General features: G+C 39.5%; 1 protein-coding gene across 3 annotated transcripts in view; it reads right to left on the reverse strand.

The window, feature by feature from the left end:
* PARN (poly(A)-specific ribonuclease) overlaps positions 1–18,238 on the reverse strand; it is a 185,307-nt gene that overhangs the window by 74,418 nt on the left and 92,651 nt on the right. The window contains exon 22 of one of the 3 annotated variants that reach the window (XM_029576562.1): positions 15,488–15,597. The exons of the other annotated variants lie outside the window; for them this stretch is intronic. Coding sequence (XP_029432422.1) covers positions 15,503–15,597 — 95 coding nt within the window. The 3' untranslated portion in view covers positions 15,488–15,502. Of the gene's footprint in view, positions 1–15,487; positions 15,598–18,238 lie in introns of those variants that run through there. 3 annotated transcript variants of the gene reach the window in all.

Below are 18,238 nucleotides of genomic sequence, written 5' to 3' on the forward strand. Positions count from 1 at the left end.
AAAAGATACAAGATCAAGTACTTGTGACCTGGATTGACCACTGTCAGGACTCAATGGACCTTGATCTGACCAGCATGGCAATTTTACAATCTTGCAGAAGAGCAGGTTGGGATATGGGGTTTATGATATAGTTAAATACATGCACTTTGGGTGTGGCTTTGGCCACAAGTTCAAGGACAGAACTTTCAGCACCTAAGTGTGAATATTTTTTGGTAATGACACTATTTAAAAAAAGCACAAATCCCAAATACCTGATTTTTGTGAAAATGTAATTTATGAAGGTCATGCAATTTAGAGAGATTAAGAATTAAAATTTAAAAGGAAAGTGTTTCAAAAAAATATGACAATGCAATACAATGTGTTGACCATTCACATCAATAAATTGCAAACTAATCTAGAAAGTGTCAGAGGTTTTTGTACAAATGAAAAAAAGGGGAGTTCCCCCTCAAGAGGGCTTCTGTTTCATAGCTGAAGTTTTATACAACAGCAATAGCAGTCCTCTTTCAGAACTGACCACTATCAATCCTATTATGACCTTTAAAGTGATGAATTACCTGGTTCTGGCCTGCATCAGAAAACTAAAATCTCTGCTTTCCAAAAGCAAAATTAATTTTATATCAAACAGTTTGGAATATCTGCACTTGAGACAAATTGGAAGCATAAAAAATTGAAAAAGTATAAATTGAGGAGATCCAGAAGCTTACACCAGTCCCTCTGATAAGACAAACCTGTCAAAAAAGGTTGAAAGAGTCAAAATGCCTAAAGAAAATATGGAAAAGATTTTTATTTCCCTCTCAGGCAGTAAGCTTTCAGATAGCTGATAAAAAATGAGAACACTGATCATTGATTAGGTGTTCTGTTCCAAGAAAACCTTCCATCCCTAGATGCAGAAATAGGAGACAGGGATGTTAAACCAAGTCCAAAACGTCTGTCCACATGGCCAAGAAGAGCTTCCAGACAGACAATCTAAAAACTCCTTTAGTCCATCCCATCTGATTAACTGCTCCCAGTCAAAAAGATCAGCATGAAGACTGCCCAAGATCAGACCAGAAGTCACAGATTTACAAACTCTAGTTGTGAATGAAGGCTGGGGCATCCTAGCCCAAAAGGCTAGTTCTGATTGAGCTGGAAGCCCAGAGGAAACTGGAGAAATACTAGGCCAACCACAAAAGCCAGCTCTCTGGGGGCAGTTTTCAACCCACCTGCATTAGGACAAAGTTCATACCCACTTTGTACCCATGGATGTTGTGCCAGTTTTCAGAGAGAGTAAATGCATGTTTTCCCTCAAAACTGCTGCAGTGATTGGGTGTATGTGGTCACTTACCTGCTTTTTCTGTGGTTAGATTTTTGCTGGAAAAGCTTAAATTCTCTACTCCCTGACCTAAACCTTCCCTTCCCCACTCCCCTGAAACACCTCCACAAAATATGGTAACAATACAACACGCCGATTAAGGATTAAAAAAAAAATTTACATAACACTGAAAATTCATCCCTATCCTTAATCCTATCGACATTGCTTGAACGGCTGGATTTGTGATCAAATGGACAGCAACAGGAAGTGAAGTGTTGACAAAAGCATTACAGCTCTTAAGTTTCAAACTTGTACTAACAATCATCTTTGTGCTTAAACACATGACAAGTCAAACATCTGATAAATAGATGTCCTTTGACTTCATAAGCAGCTATTGAAAAATATTCCATGGGAGGGAAGACATATGGGCAATAGTTCAACACTAAGAATATTTATATCATGTCTGCAGCTAAAATCTGTATGCGCGGTAAGATGCTTTGCATTTTTAAAAAAAGATTTAGTTTTCTTCCTGCTGAAACTTATGAAAACATTTCAGCTATGTGATCCTTTGAACTGAGAGCACAGTTCAGACAGTTGTGATTGGAATAGGAAAACAATGAAAGTATCCGTCCTAGGCTGCCATACAATGATTGTCTAGCTAAACTACAGTTTGTAAAGAAAGGGGTACACATGTCCTGTTACGAATGTACATCCTGTTTTGAAATGCCGTTCACACCAAAATTTACGTTTGCTTAGGTTATACTCCCCAGCCTTACTCACACTTATCAGGAATAATAAAGCCACCAGCATTATAGGAATAGAAAGCATCCAGATTAAAATATGCCTAATTTCTTTATAAACATTTGATATTCTGATTTCTTCAAAATATGCACAAGGCGGAATAGATAGAAAATGCAGGTATGCTCAGTTACATCTGAATACTGTATATTGAATACAGACTATAGTTACGAGTATTGTAATACAGTACTTTGAAGCTTGAGAATGTATAATTAAAAATACATTTTGATTCTGAAGGCAGCCTTTCAGAAGTTCACTTGCTTTACATAACACACTATGGGTCTATTACTACTAAACATTTCCATAGCACTATGATATACACAGCACTGTACAAAACAATAGTGTCCCTGCTCAATAGTGCTTATAATCTAAAATATAGACAGACTTGGGGGTATTTCATAAAGTGAGACAATGGTTAAAAACAAAAAGAAAGTTTGTTGAGGCTAAAAGCAAACAATTAGGCCTAAAATTTAAAAGCAGCCTCAAAAAGGTGAGTCTTTAGACTGGTTTTAAACACAGTGAGGGGAAGCATGACACCAATTCAGGAAGACTATTCCAAGCACATGGCACACCCAAGTGGAAAGCAAAGAGTCGGGAATTGGCGGTAGAGGAGACACGCACAGATAGAGTGACTTGTCTGATGAGCAGTGTGCATGAGGAGGGATGTAGAGAGAGAGTAAGATGCTGCAGAATGAAGGCATTTGTAGGTGAGAAAGAGGAACTTGAACAGTATGCAGCAGATAAGGAGCCAGTGCAGTGACTTCAGAAAAAGTGTTGTGAGCGTAGCAACTTTGGTGAAAGGTAAGTCACACATCTGAATTTAGGATAGATTGCAGTGGAAAGGTGGCTTGCCAGGAGACAAGTGGATAAGGTTTCTGGTAGTGTGTTTAGAAATTAAAGGTATGGATTTTGGCAATGAAAGAAGCCACGTTTTAGCAGAGTTTTGGATATATGTAGAGAAAGAGGATTTGAAGATTACTCCTAGGTTATGGGCTCATGGACTGGAAGGATGACTTATCCACAGAAACAGAGAAAGAGACAAGGCGTGCTGGGGGGGGGGGGGGGGGGGCGGCGATAAGGAGCTCTGTCTTGGCCATGTTGAGTTTAAGGTAGTGGTGGTACATCCAGGCAGCAATATCAGACAAGCAGGCCAAGATCAAGCACTGGTTTTATGGTGAAGTTTCTGGTGTAAAAGATAGATCTGAGAGTCAGCAGAAAAATAGTATTGAAAGCCACTGAGTGGAAGTCAGAGCACCAAGGGAATTCATATATAGTGAAAAGAGAAGAGGGCACAGGGCAGAACCCTGAGGCACACCATTGATAGTGGAATGGCAGTAAAGGAGGAACCACTAGAGGAAAATGCTAAAAGTGTGATGGGATAGGTAAGGAGAACCAAGACAGGACAGAGTCCCAAAATCTAAGTGAGGACAGAGTATCAAGGAGTAGGTGGTGGATCAACAATGTAAAAAGCAGACAGACCAAGGAGGATAAGGACAGAGTAAAGACCTTTGGCTTTAGCCATACATAGATCACTGGAAACTTTGGAAAAAGGGCAGTTTCAGTTGAATGTAGAGGGCAAAAGCCAGGCTGGAGTGGATCAAGAATGGCTTGAGATGTAAAATAAGAGTGATGGTAAACAGCACATTCATGTAATTTGGAGGCAAAGGGAGATGGCAAGATAGGGAAGGGTTTTAAAGAGTAGAATGATTAAAGCACTTCAAGGCAGCAGGAATAGTAGCAGATTGAGGATGTAACAGATAGAAGGGATGAGTGGAGAAGAAACAGAGGAATTGGGTAGGGATAGGGTTAGAGGAAGAAGTGAGTTTGGAGGACGAGAAGACTAGCAGTTTCCTCCATTGTGACTTCAGGAAAGGAGGAGAGAGAGTGGTAGAGGCTGGGAAAGGGTAGAAGAAAGCCTGATATTTCACTTTCAATGCATATCCAGCATAGCTCTCTGCTTCAACAGCAGGGGAGAAAGACTGATACTTCACGCATATCCAGCATAACTCTCTGCTTCAATGGCAAGGGGAATGAAGAAAAGTGGATCTATATACAGACAACCAACAAGGACTGAATTACATTGTCTGGGTAAACAAATAAGCATGGTGTAGCTTGCTTATTGCGGCGGTTACTACCCCTAATTAAGCTAGATATTTCACTTAGATGCAGCTCCAACACTGCTCTCTGCATTAATGGTGGGGGTGGAAGGGAAATAAACCAAAAGGTTACTAAGAGCCAAGAATAACAGATAAGTATGAGAAAAAAAAGTGCGGAACTTGCTGGGCAGACTGGATGGGCTGTTTGGTCTTCTTCTGCCGTCATTTCTATGTGAAAGAAGTGGGGGAGAAGCAGGTAAATGTGACCTGGTTAAGACTAAGTAGTTAGCCATATTCTGGGTAGAGAGAGAAGGGGAGGAGGCAGAGAAGTTAAGAATGAGGAGGGAATTGAGTGTAGCAAACAGATGGCAAGGGCTGGATGTAAGTGTCAGACTGATGTCTTGTATGGCAAGTGCAATAGATTGGAGAGTGGTCAGCATGATTTTGAAGTGTATATGAAGTCTGCATGGGATTTTAGCCAGAGATGCTTTAGAGAGAAGGTGCAGGTACATAGGTAGCAAATTTTAGGGGTGCACCAAGACTGGGGTTTAGTACACCTTACAGAACAAGAGGAGGGGCAAGGGTGTCTAAGGCTGAAGAGTATAGTATTTGATGAAGCTGTTTCTTATGATTAAGACAATGTTGAGGAGGCAAGGAGAGAGGAAATAGCAGTGGTCCAAAAGATACAAAAGGTCAACAGCTTACAGATTTCTAAAAGCATAGGTGGTGACTGGACAAGTCTGGTGGGGCAGGCTGGTTTAGTGTAAAGTTATCAGGTGATTGTTTTCACCTTAGTTCTTCCAATCTGGGACTGACAGCAGTTGGAAGCAAAGACTAGGTCAAAGCAGTGGCCATGCTGGCGAGTATGGGTGGTAAAGTTTAACTTAAAGATTAACCTTAAAGTTCAGAGCTATATTACTGTTATCAGGCAGGTTTTTAGGTTAAAATTTAAAAATGCCTGGAAAGCAGCATGTAAATGCAAGAAGGTTGTTCCAGGCACACATTGTGGGAAGGTGTAAGGTTTTATTATGAAGATCGCTGACCATTTTACAAGCTGCCCTCTGGACAAACTGTACCTTCAAAAGAACCATAAACTGAATAGTCTCCAGAGTTGTCTCACCATACAGAGACAATATAAATCTTTTCCCCAGATAGCTATTCTTTTCCCTATGCACCTAAATATCCTTCTGGTTTTTGCTGTCACTTTATCTGTTTGGCCATCTTAAAACCAAATACAAATCACCTCCAGATCCCACTCATTCTTCTGTGCACAAAGCTTCATTCCCTGTAATGTATCACTACCTTCGATTTGTACAACCCAAACAAATGACCTTGCATTTTTTTGGCCGATAAAATTTAATGCTAAACCTAGACCATTTCTCAAGCTTCACTAGATCCCCGTTATCCAAACCTTCCAAGTTGTCTACCTTTTGTGTGTTTGGTATCTGAACATAAGAACAGGCCATACTCTGTCTGACCAAGGGTCCCATCAAGCCCAGCATCCTGTTTCCAACAGTGGCCAATCCAGGCCAAAAAGAGAAACCTTTCCCCGATAGCCCTTTTACAATATCACTTATGAAATTGTTGAGAAGAACTGGACTGAGTGAACTTAGTCTGCCACAACCCTTTGCTGCCTCCCACTCAACCAATTTTTTTTTTAAACGGTTGTCACTTTAAGACCCATAACTAGGGCACTCCATTTATAAAAGTCACCGATGCAGAACTGTGTGAAATCCAAGCACACTACATCTAGCAGTCTCCCCCTCAACTTAACTAGTCACCCAGACCAAGAAACTGATTCAATCTGGCCAGACTTACCTCTGGAATACGATGAGTGAAGTTATCAAATTTGCGGAGGATACAAAATTATTCAGAGTAGTTAAATCACAAGCAGATTGTGATACATTATAGGAGGACCTTTCAAGACTGGAAGATTGGGCATCCAAATGGCAGATTAAGTTTAATGTGGACAAGTGCAAGGTGCTGCATATAGGGAAAAATAACCCTTGCTGTAGTTACACGATGTTAGGTTCCATATTAGGAGCTACCAGCCAGGAAAGAGATCTAGGCATCAGTGGATAATACTTTAAAACAGTCGGCTCAGTGTGCTGCAGCAGTCAAAAAAGCAAACAATGTTAGGAATTATTAGGAAGGGAATGGTTAATAAAATGGAAAATGTCATAATGCCTCTATATCGCTCTAATGTAAGACAGCACCTTGAATACTGTGTAAAATTCTGGTCACCGCATCTAAAAAAAGATATAGATGCGATGGAGAAGGTACAGAGAAGAAGGGCAACCAAAATGATAAAGGGGATGGAACAGCTCCCCTATGTGGAAAGGCTGAAGAGGTTAGGGCTGTTCAGCTTGGAGAAGAGATGGTTGAGGGGGGATACGATAGAGGTCTACAAAATCATGAAAGGACTTGAACAAGTAGATGTGAATGGGTTATTTACTTTTTCAAATAGAAGGACTAGGGGGCATTCCATGAAGTTAGCAAGTAGCACGTTTAAGACTAATCGGAGAAAATTATTTTTCACTCAATGCACAATTAAGCTCTGGAATTTGTTGCCAGAGGATGTGGTTAGTGCAACTGGGTTCAAAAAAGGTTTTGATAAGTTCTTGAAGGAGAAGTCCATTAACTGCTATTAATCAAGTTTACTTAGGGAATAGCCACTGCTATTAATTGCATCAGTAGCATGGGATCTTTAGTGTTTGGGTAATTGCCAGGTTCTTGTGGCCTAGTTTTGGCCTCTGTTGGAAACAGGATGCTGGGCTTGATGGACCCTTGGTCTGACCCAGCATGGCAATTTCTTGTTATATTCTTGTGTAAATGATTAAAATTAGGGGCATAAATGCTCATTTATTGGAGATTTGCACCACTTATCTAGTTTGTCTTATCTAGTTTAAGTGATGGCCTCACTGCCACTTAGCTGGATGTTTCAAAAACCTTGATTTATCCAGCTGACAGCCAGATAAGTGTTAAATTTAGCATAGCTAGATAAGTAGCATTTTAAGCCGCATCTTTTAGGTTCTTTTATTTTTATTTATTTTTGTATGCCGACATTTGATAGACATCACATCGGTTCACATGTAACTGAACATAAAGACATTGGCTGCTTATTTTTACATAACTCAGAAGTTAGGAAGGTTAACTTATGTAAGTTATATGCTATTGTTCTATACCAGTGTTTACAGTTTTTTGCTGTTAAATCTCTTTAAATGTATCAGGTTGTTGTAACTGTAAACCGGAGTGAAGGCAACTCTGCTATACCTCGGTATATAAAATATGCTAAATAAAATAAAGATACATGAGCATATTGGTAAATTTAAGCATATATTTTATATAGTGTGTGCAAATATGGAGTGCATGCGCCCCTATACATCTGAATGTGGGAATGCTGCATTTTCACCAAATCATTCCTTTATCTAAAAAAGTTCAGTTTACAAAATAGAAAGCTACCTGTTCCTTGACTTTCTTCTACATTCTAATATATATAGTTTTAAGTATATCCCTCTCCATGGATTCATTCAAATGTGATTTAAAGAGCCAGTTCAGGCTTCTTTACATAGACCTCTTAAATCCAAATCAGAATAAACTCATGGCAATTAACAGATCTAAAATATACTACAACTTGAGCTGCTGCAGCTGCTCTGAACCATGTTCCCCTGTTGCCTGAAAGTAAATCAAGGCTGTCTGAAACACCCTGGCCCACTCAGGCCCCTCAAAAAGCACATGATGCATGCTTAATCCCGAGTGGTGTCATGTGTCCTGTTACTGACACGAGAAACGATTTAACAATCTTCCATTGCCAGTAAAAGAAGGCCAGTTGCTTTCCATCTGGTTCATCTAAATAATATGACACAGGGGAAGTGGCAGCACGTTCCGTTTCACCCCACGTAAATATGGCACCCTCAACTCATCTACAGGATTGTAGATCTGGAGGGTGTGAGTGCGCCCCCTTCGAGGCAAGATGCCCAAAACAGCTTATGTTTATTGAAAGTGCTACTGGCAGATACATTAAAAAAAATAAAAATGAAGATAGGTCCAAAGAGTTTACTTTGCTAAGCATATGCACATTAACTGATAAATTCTTCTATAACATACAAAGATAAACCCATTTAAACAAAAGTAAATAAACAATGCATAATTTGGGATGTTCTATGTGAACATCTTTTCACAATCCATATGATTATTCATACAACTTTGGGAATACATGACCAACTCTTGCCACTTCCTAGCAGCTAATGTATAATTGGTAAAAATAATAAAATATTTGCCCTATATTAAGTTCACCTACAGATAAGTTCAAGAAAAACAGCAAACCCCTCAAAATATGAAGATAAACTGCCATCCACACTGCCAGCTAAACTAAATGACACAGCACCTCATCTTTCCAGTCAGAGTCCTTCCAGCCTCTCTTATCTCCAGGTTGAGACCGAGCATGCATATTGACTCATGTAGATCTGAGAGCTCCTACACTGCTGCTGCTCTCAACACTTGGAATATGGCAGCCAAGGTAAGAGCCCACTGCTCGCACATTGATTTTTACCTTCTGCACTTGTATATGGATGACCTGGTCTATTGTGACAGGTTCATGTATATGTCCCCTCTCCCCCTTTGTTTGAAATTTGGAAGAGACTGGTGGGGTTTTCAGATTTTTTTGGCCATATGAGTCCTCTCCATTTCTGCACTGCCTGCTTTGTGGAGGCTGGCGTGCCACATGTTTGTTAATGTAGTGTGACCTGGGCGTGAAAAAGTTAAGAAACACTGACTTAAGACATGAGGATATTTTCTTTTCCTCTGAGTATGTCATGTGTTTATAATTATTTCTATTCAAGATAGTGTTCTTGATTAAAATATAAAAAAAAACTTGATATAACAAAAACGTCTACAGCTTGAGATTATTCAATTTATTCTGTATTCATACTTTGGTTACATTAAGTGATTCTCTTTCTACACTCCAATTAGTAGCTCAGCAACATCAAGAGTTTCTTCCAAGTATCAGATGCTTAGAAAAAATAAACCAATTAAAAAAAAAATCACCTTCAGAATACAAAGCAGCAAGGGTGCCTCAATATTTCCACATGGTACATCAGGTAACATGTTGAAGCACAGTTATAACTTCTATACATTTTAGTAATTTCTTTGCTTTGTGACAGCATAAGGAGAACTTTAAAAAAAGGCTTTCTATGCTAATGAACTAAAGTACCTAAAATAAAACCACCTTTAAAACCAAGCATCACTAAAGCTTCAGAGACCAAACTCAGACAAGGCACTATTAGAATTCCTGAATTTTAGCCCATGGATATTATATTGTAGTTTGCTGGCCTGACAAATTTTGAAGCAGCACTTTATTCAAAAGATTTTCTGCCTCTTGTAGAAATTATTACAAAGGATCTTGCCTTGTCAGGAAGATGAATGCTGGAAAGCAGAAGATGGAGAGCTTCAAACAGTCAGGATCATTGAGCTCACAATCCACCCCCAATTAGCAGCTTAGCTGATGTTTGGTTCAGAGTAAATGGAATCTCTTAGGCTCTAACTTACAAAGTCTTCCCCATGCTATGTCTGTAGGGAAAGCGCTTTGTAAGTTAGGCCCTCCATTTGCTCTTAATGTGTTATGCACCTGTGATTTCTCAATTCAAGGATACCTAGCACAGATTCACGCGTTCTGAAATGGCTCAGCAGTCTTATCCAGGAGATGAGAATATGCCAGCATACACTATAAATATTTCATGCTGGCATAGTGCTTACTTAGGTGCATCTCCTCAAAGAGAAACCCCACTGGCTGATTTTCTAGAAAAATGAACTACTGCTTTGAGGAGGATGTGGCACCATGGAGGTCTGTTTCTCTCAACTGATAGCATCCAAATCTAATTTGAGAAAAGCTTTTACTGTGTCCTTGTAGTATTTGTCTACTATTGGAGCTGGGAACCGAGGTATTGGGAGGAATTTGTAACTGACAGCTGAGAAGAGACTTGTTTGGGGAGTTGAGTGGCATCTACACACAATGTCTAGCCCAATGAAGTTGGTGCATGAGAACTGTTGCCTTGATACTGATGGCTTTGGCACTCTTTCCACTTCAAGTGAAGGATCTGCTGAAGGGCTCATGTGGTTCATGAGATGTTTTCAGTCACTGAAACTTTGCATCAGAGAAGCACAAAAGAGGATGATCACATTACAGATCTGATCTTGTTTCCTTCTATAGGTCACAGTATGCAAAATTAATATACATTTGAGTCATCACTAAGATAGCCCCCTTCCCAGACCATTATCTGAGTACACTGCCAAAAAAGTTTTGTAGGAGCTTAAGCACTAATGTAGATAAGCCATGTAAGGTACTAATGGATACTTACAGGCCATAAACATATTATACAGGTTCCAAGACACTTGAGAGAGCCCATAGTGTGTGACCCCTACAGCTCTTGCATTAGACACCACAATGTTTTAAATCTGGATTTCCTGAAAACTACAATCAAAACTAAAGCCACTTAGTAGGAAAATAGTTAAGCTTCTTCCATGCCTTATTTGTAAGGAAGTGGTCATAGCAGAAATTGTTTAAGGAGACCAAGGGCTACAGATTTGTATCATTTTAAGTTAAAAAAAAATGCAACAAAAGTCAAATAGTCTAAGAGTAAGGTATGAATCTTGCATTTTCTCTATAAAAAGAAAAAAGCTGAAGGCACCATGAAACATTACATCATTGTTTGTGGTATAAGTTATATACTTAGAGAAATAGTATGCCTACATAATTTCACACAATTCACCATGGTGTATATCATGCTAATCTACCATAATTTGAGTGATGTAATCATGTAGCCACCTGGAAAAGACGCATGCAGCCGGGCAGAGGGTGCCAGCTGCTCTATTCTCCCATCCCTGTGTATTGGGCTGCTAGCAGGAAGAAGTTCTGACTCTGCCTGCACCTTCTTGCTGTAACTCTGCTCCTACTCCCAGGGTTTCCCACTATACTGAATGCTTAAAAAAAAAAGATGCAGAAATGGACAGTTACTAGGATTCAAGCCTTAACTGGAGTCTGAGCAGTATCAATCATGAATAATTCTACAGCAGCCAAGAGGCATCATGCAAAATCAGAGTAAATTTTCAAGCACCTTGACCTACTTAACTTTATTATGGACAATTTACCATTCATCCCGCCCCTGTCAAGTGGCCTTATTTCAGTGCTCAGTTTCAATACTGCAATATGATGCATTCTACATTTAATACCAAGCACTCCATTCCACTCTGCTACAGACACTGTGCAGGCCCACCAGAGAGTTTCCAGGTATTTTAAAGACTAACTCCAATCCCCATCCTTCTGTATATATACACAGACATCCAATCTGTGCATATTAGTTTGAAGAAAAGCAGAGATCTTACCACGGACATTAGACTCTTTGCAAGATAAAAGGCTTACTTCATTTTTTAAATGATGTAAGTTTACAAAGTTATATAAAATAAAATCTGTGATTGAGTGCTTCTACTTATAGTCCAATAGAGAGCTTGTAAATGTCATGCTGAACAGCTTGGAACATTTTACGTTACAACATGCTGCTAAAAAGGTGAGGCTAAAAATGCACTGACGTATCAGTCCCAATGCTGAGCTAAGTGAGGGGAATGGGGTGAGAGGGTTGACCCAGCCCTTTGCTTCTCTTTTGGGCTTTCAGTTCAAAGCTGGAAGTACACTACTGGAGGCAACCATACCTTGAGCTCTCACAGGTCATTTCTCCTCCCTTATTTCTAACCCTTTCGGGACTCCCTACCTAGCCTTGGCATCAGTATGACTGTCCTCGGGCAAGAGCGAGAGACCAGCTCCCTCTAATCAGGCACATGGGCACCCCAAGTAGGACTATTGTGTCACAGCTGCATGGCAGATTTATTCTCCTTCATTCCCCCAGGGCTTTTGAAGGACAACTCTGGCATATCCCCTCCTCATTCACAGCAGCAGCCAAATTTAGGCAAACTCAGATCTCCAGTATGGCAGCACTGATATCTGAAGTACTGCATCAAGCACCTAATCATGGAATAAATGGAGACATTCCAAACTTTGAAAACAGTTACCCAGATCCAAAGATTAATAAAACAAAGAAAGCACATTGGATTTTCTCATTGATATTTGATAATCACATGGGCAGAAACTAACTTGCCAGTATTCATGGGAGTTCTTTGGTTGATGAGAGAAAGCCACTAACATACCGAGGGTGACTGACTAGTGTGCAAAATATTTTGGACAGTGCACAGTTTTTCTACCAAGACATTAGGACATTACCTCATCCAACCTAATAATGCTCTCTGGACTGGATATGCTTATTTCTGATATTGTTCAAATTGTTTTTACTGTTACACAACTGCTAAAAAAAAATGTATACTTTTGTAAACCATTGTGATAACTCTACCGAACGACGGTATATAAAACTCAAATAAATATATGCAAATAAACCAAGTAGAAAAATTGTCTACAAAATTTTGCAACAGTAAATTGTGTAAAAACAAACACTACAAAAAGAAAACACTCATGGAAGTGTCCTGTGAAATGTGACCTGCAAACCAAATTCTGCATGTAGTTTAACTACCCCCTAATAGCTAATGAGCTGCTTTATATAATTTTGCATCTCAACAGCTCATTGTCTTCATTTTAACAAAATTTTGCACATGGAAAACCTACTGCAAACATTTCACAAATGGCACTTTGTGCACCAACACCAAATGGCACACAGAGCCATTTACAAAACCTTTTCAAATTTTAGTTACCTTCCCATCACCTAGGATGATCAGAGTAATAATCAGATGCAACAGGGATGACTATTCCCTTAAGAGTTATAGCTAGGTTGGATCAAGTACAAGTTTTGAGGGAGTTTTCACAATCAAAGTTTACTTAAAGAAAATCTGACAGTTTATGATCTTCACCTGTTACAGCAGTATTCAGAACAGTCTGTTTAGATTTTGGTTTTTCTACTGTCAGCTGAAGTCACCTTGTTTGCCAATGATCATCCTGTCCTTAACTGTGATAGTGCAATTGTTTTACTGAATTTCCTTTTCACAGTCTCAAATGACCGCAAGAATGATCTGTAAATGCAACTGCTCACAAGTTTCTTATTCAGGGACTGCCACCACGGAATGGTTTGTTCAACGTAGGCTTATCCGAAGGCAGCCATAAGATGCCAAGTATTATAACCCACAAAGGACTAAGATGAAATCAATTACATTTATAAAGACAAATGAAACCATTCCCTCCCTCCAGAACACTCTAGAAAAGCAATACATGCAAAATGTTACCCTTTGAGGCCCAAATTGGCAATTTGTTACTGGAAAGCTATGTTTATACCCAGAGAGCCAAAAATTAAACACTCATGGATGGAATGGGAGATAGTACCTACTTTCAGTATTTGAGAAAAACGTAATTTAAATAGGCCAAATATATACAAATACAAATGAACAAGGGTCCTGGATTAATGGTATTTACATTTTATGAAACACCAACATAAAAATACACAACATTAAAGTAATAACTTTGCAAGAAGAAAAACAGATTACACAAACTAAATTTAAGAAATGCTTACTTCCCCCAAAATGTTCTGAACTTGAATTTAGATAGGCAACCAGTGCAGCTCCTGCAGAACTGGCATAAAATGGTTACATCATCATAACATCCAACCTCTGACAAAATTCAACTATAAAATTGGTTAAAAAAAATCTGGGTCCAAAATGGGTCTGGCATGGCTTAGAACCAAACAATAGATCTCAGACAAGACTAAAAAAAAGTTTAATAAAAAAGCTCCCACACAAACTGCTCACAACCAAGACTAGTAGCATTTACATTAATTCAAATTATTACAGCTGAGAAACCTAAATTAAACGAGTTCATAGTTCTCTAGACAGAATTGTGCTCCACAGTTTTGGAGCTGAGCAGACAACCGTGCAACAAACTTTCACAAACCTTACATCTTTTACAGAGAAAAAAAAAAAAACCCAAAAACTTATTGTACTGATCAATACCCACTTGGGACAGAACAGAAAATAAAATGTCAAATAAGGGCCCACATTATTTAAGGGGCAATGTTCTGTAAGATTTGTGTATAAACCCCAGTTTATGCATGTAAAACAGTCTTCTGAAAATTAGTGCAGGGAAAAAAGGATACACTCATAATTCAGTTAGTTTTCCCCATACTCATGGTGGGTGTTCCAGATTTGGGACCTAAGTGTATACGCAGAAAGTTACACCTTCAAGAACAGAAAGATCTTCCTGCCGACACGCATGAATTTTCAAAGCAGTCTTACGTGCACAAGTACGCTTTGAATATTCAGGCTGCAGAGAGATTATGCTCCCTGTGCCTTTAGTACGATTTAAATTAGGCTTTTACTGTTACCAGAAGACAGTGCTACTATTTCAGAATTGGACTAATTCAATCCCTAAACTGGAAAGAAAACCTGAGCTGCCATGTTCTGGATCCACTGTATCCGGAAGGTACTCTTAGCTAGAAGTACCACAAGCACAGTGTTACAGTAGGATTTTCCCATAGACATAAAATGGGAGAAAGCCTTAATGAATCTGGCCCTTAGATGGCAAAAAAGCCTTCTGATGCATCATGCACAACATCCTAAATAGTTTTTGCAATACAAGGTATTCACCTGCATACTTAAAGCAGTGTCCAATGTCACTTCCATATTCCTATGTGCATGAGACTCCAAAAAGCTGTACTAGATTAGTCTTAATATTTCACGAGGAGTCTGAGCACTGTATGGTCAATTAACTGTTTAAAATGTATGGAGTATACACAATCAAAAAGCAAAGTCCAAAGCTGATTTTTCAGTTTTAGAAATGCAAACGTTTTAAAATTAAGGTTTTAGGGGTAGGCCCAGTGCACTACCATGCAGAGGTCTTGGGATTCAGCTCCCAGCTCAGGTCTTCCTCTCCTCAGACCTCTGGCATAAGGCAGAGCCCCCAGAGAAGGAGTCCAAGTCATTGCTCAACAGCAACACCTTGTGGCTGGATTTAGGGCCCATGATTGCAGGAAGGAACCCTTCTCCTCCAGAGGTCATGCACATTCACTGCATGAATTTAGTTGAGTTATTTGGGAAGAGATCCAAAATAAGGGGAAAAAAAAGTCCATGGGTAGGAAAAGCTTATGGTGTCCTATTCCAGCACCAGTTCCAACTGAGCTGAAAGCCTAAAAGGAGGAAGAGCAAACTGCCAGACCCAAAAAAGCTACATTTTTAATACAGAATCTTAGTGACAAAGGATTGTGCCATTGCAGCACCCTATCTTTATGGGAATTCCTTTTTGTGCAGACATTTAAAATGTTCACTTAGTTTGGTTTTAGCAGCTATACTGCAGAAGGTTAAATTTCTCTAAATTTACAATAAGTATTTGCAGATGCTTTTGTATGCTGTCTCTTGAGAACCAATCTGAACCTAGACAAAGGAAAAAAAAAAAGTTATGGTAGATCAATATTGCCCTCCTCTGGCAAGTTAAAATGAGTCACAATATGTATAAGAACATAAGAAGTGCCATGTTGGGTCAGACCAAGGTCCATAGAGCCCAGCATCCTGTCTCCAACAGTGGCTAGTCCAGGCATAAGTACTTGTCAGGTCCCCATCACAAGCTGAACTGTTGCTAACAAGTTCTTTCTTGGAACTTTGTATTTTATCAAGCTGGCACATCCCTAAGCCAAGATCACACAAGTCCTGTCAAACTTTGTTCATCTGCTAAACATGGGAACATAAATCTGTTCTAAGATGCTCAGGAGAAACCCAAACAAACCCTTTTCAAAGTTTCAGGTATTAATCAATGCCCAGTGTCCGGTTACTCCAAATAAGGTCCACATTCCTAACTATCAGGGCCTTTTCCTCTGTGCAGGAAGTGAATTTTCAGAGCTGCTCAGATGTACAGGAAAGGGTAGAAGTTAATAGGTACTTGTGGCAGGGGGTGTCAAATACAGAAGTATAAAAAACTCAGCTTCCATAACATTTTACCTTTAAAAGGCGGTCTTCAATGTAGCTGCCCAAAGTTTACCAGCTTGAAGTTCTCTTAGTGGTTCTTTACCAAAAAGCCACTCTGAAATATTGGGACTTTGTTCCTGTTTTGCATGAAGCCCACTCTGAACACCAACAAGACTGCACCTCAACTATACACCTTCATATTAGATACAATGAGAATGCTGTGCATCATCAGGAAACCAAATTTCCTGGTGCATACTAAGCCTAGCATTACAAAGAAAGCACTAAAACTTAACACTGTGCATGCAAAGAACCATGTCAACCTAATGTATTCCTTTTGAAAGCAGGAAGGCTCACAAGACCTTGTCTTTTCACCTACCCACTGGACAACAGAATATTTCCACACTTAATTTGGGGGGGGGGGGGGGAGGGGAAGTGGGCATTTTGAGATGTCTTTACCCCTTTTATTTTCAATCCTTCCTCCACTTTTCAATTATTTTTGCATTTAGCAGGTTGTATTTTCCTTAAACTGAAAGAAAAAAAATATTTTGGAAAAAAAATCCTTCCACCTCCAGTTTACCCATCGTTTCCCTTCAAGTGTTTATTTCAAGTTGTGCTAATTGAATGACTGTCACAAGTGCAGGCAGCTCAGGATACAGAGCTATGTGACTATCACATGACACTAGGATGTTGTTACAAATGCCAGAACTGAATAAATGCTCAGATTCCAACACAAGCAGCAAGTACTTTTAGTACAAGATCCCTCCATGTTGGCATCTTAAACTGGTACTGCGATTCAGGTTCTTCTGGAGTCTCTCTAAATATGAAGTCATGCCAAGTGTCTATTCTGCAAGACCACTGCACACCAAGACAAACTTAAATGCTGTAGCTTATGTTCCCTTCTTGAGAAAGGCATCACACTGAACACCCCATGGAGAGGGAATAGAGGAATAAGAGTAATGAGCTACTCCAAACTGAATAGTCAAGAAAATATTGGATTATAAGTTTAGAAGTGGCAAAGTGATTCCTCAAACTGCACATGCCCCCCAAAAGCAGTATTTTCATTTGAAGTCAAAAGTCTTGCAAGGTTATCTTAGTTCTGCTGTTACAGAACTCCAGACATTCCATTTAAAAATCGACAGGTCGTCACTAAGAGGTGCACCAATTAAATTCAACATCCATTCCTAGCCCACATCACCACGTTCCCAGCCATGAAGAGATGCAGTACATTAGCAATTTCACTGATACACATTCTCAACAGCTGGCTATGTCTAGGTGCCATTTTACAAAAGAAAAGATATCCTAGGCCACGCCCTCCGTGTTGCTTGCCATAGTTCCTGCGCTATATTTTATTCATCAATTTCACATGATATTTCATAGGCTTGTTTGTAAGCTTGTTTGCTATGTTCATGTAAGAATTAAATACCATATCTGTTACTCTACTTAAACTATGAAGTTACAAACAAAAGCTCGATTGTCATACAAAGTAAAAATAGATTTAAATTGATTTATATTCTGTCTTTCATGATTTGTCAGCCACTTCAAAGCATAATCACATTCAGGTACTGTAGGCATTTACTAGTGCCCAAAGGGCTTAAAACTCTTATGGGCTCATTCACAAAGCCACGTTAAGTTGTTTACCATGTGATAAATGGCCCAATATGGGGTTAATGCAACTTATTTCAAAATACCTCGCATTATTCTGTTGCCAGCACCACACGAGTTGATCAGCATGCAAATGCATATCAACTCAAAAGCCTAAACAATGCAAATGAAGTATGGCTTACCTCAAACGCTAGCTTCCTGTAGAAGCACTGGTACACTAACATGTACAGATACTCCCAGGGCCTAGGCTTAAAGGAGCCACTTAACCACAAATAACATCCCCACCCCTACTGACAGCCCCTGGAGGTGGCCATAATTAAAAAAAAAATAAAAATTTGACTTAAGATTCGGATCAGGCTTTGCCTGCAACCATCCTCTACAAGCTATGGCCCCTAGAGGCAGGGGTCCCCAGCTTCCCACCCTAGCCCACTTGCTGAATGCCTTCAGAACTTACAGTTTTAGCCCTGCTGGTGTAGTGGGGGCCTAGAAAGCCCCATAGGCTCCTGGCCTG

The sequence above is a fragment of the Rhinatrema bivittatum genome, chromosome 14 (assembly GCF_901001135.1).
Source record: "Rhinatrema bivittatum chromosome 14, aRhiBiv1.1, whole genome shotgun sequence".
Classification (NCBI taxonomy): Eukaryota; Metazoa; Chordata; class Amphibia; order Gymnophiona; family Rhinatrematidae; genus Rhinatrema; species Rhinatrema bivittatum.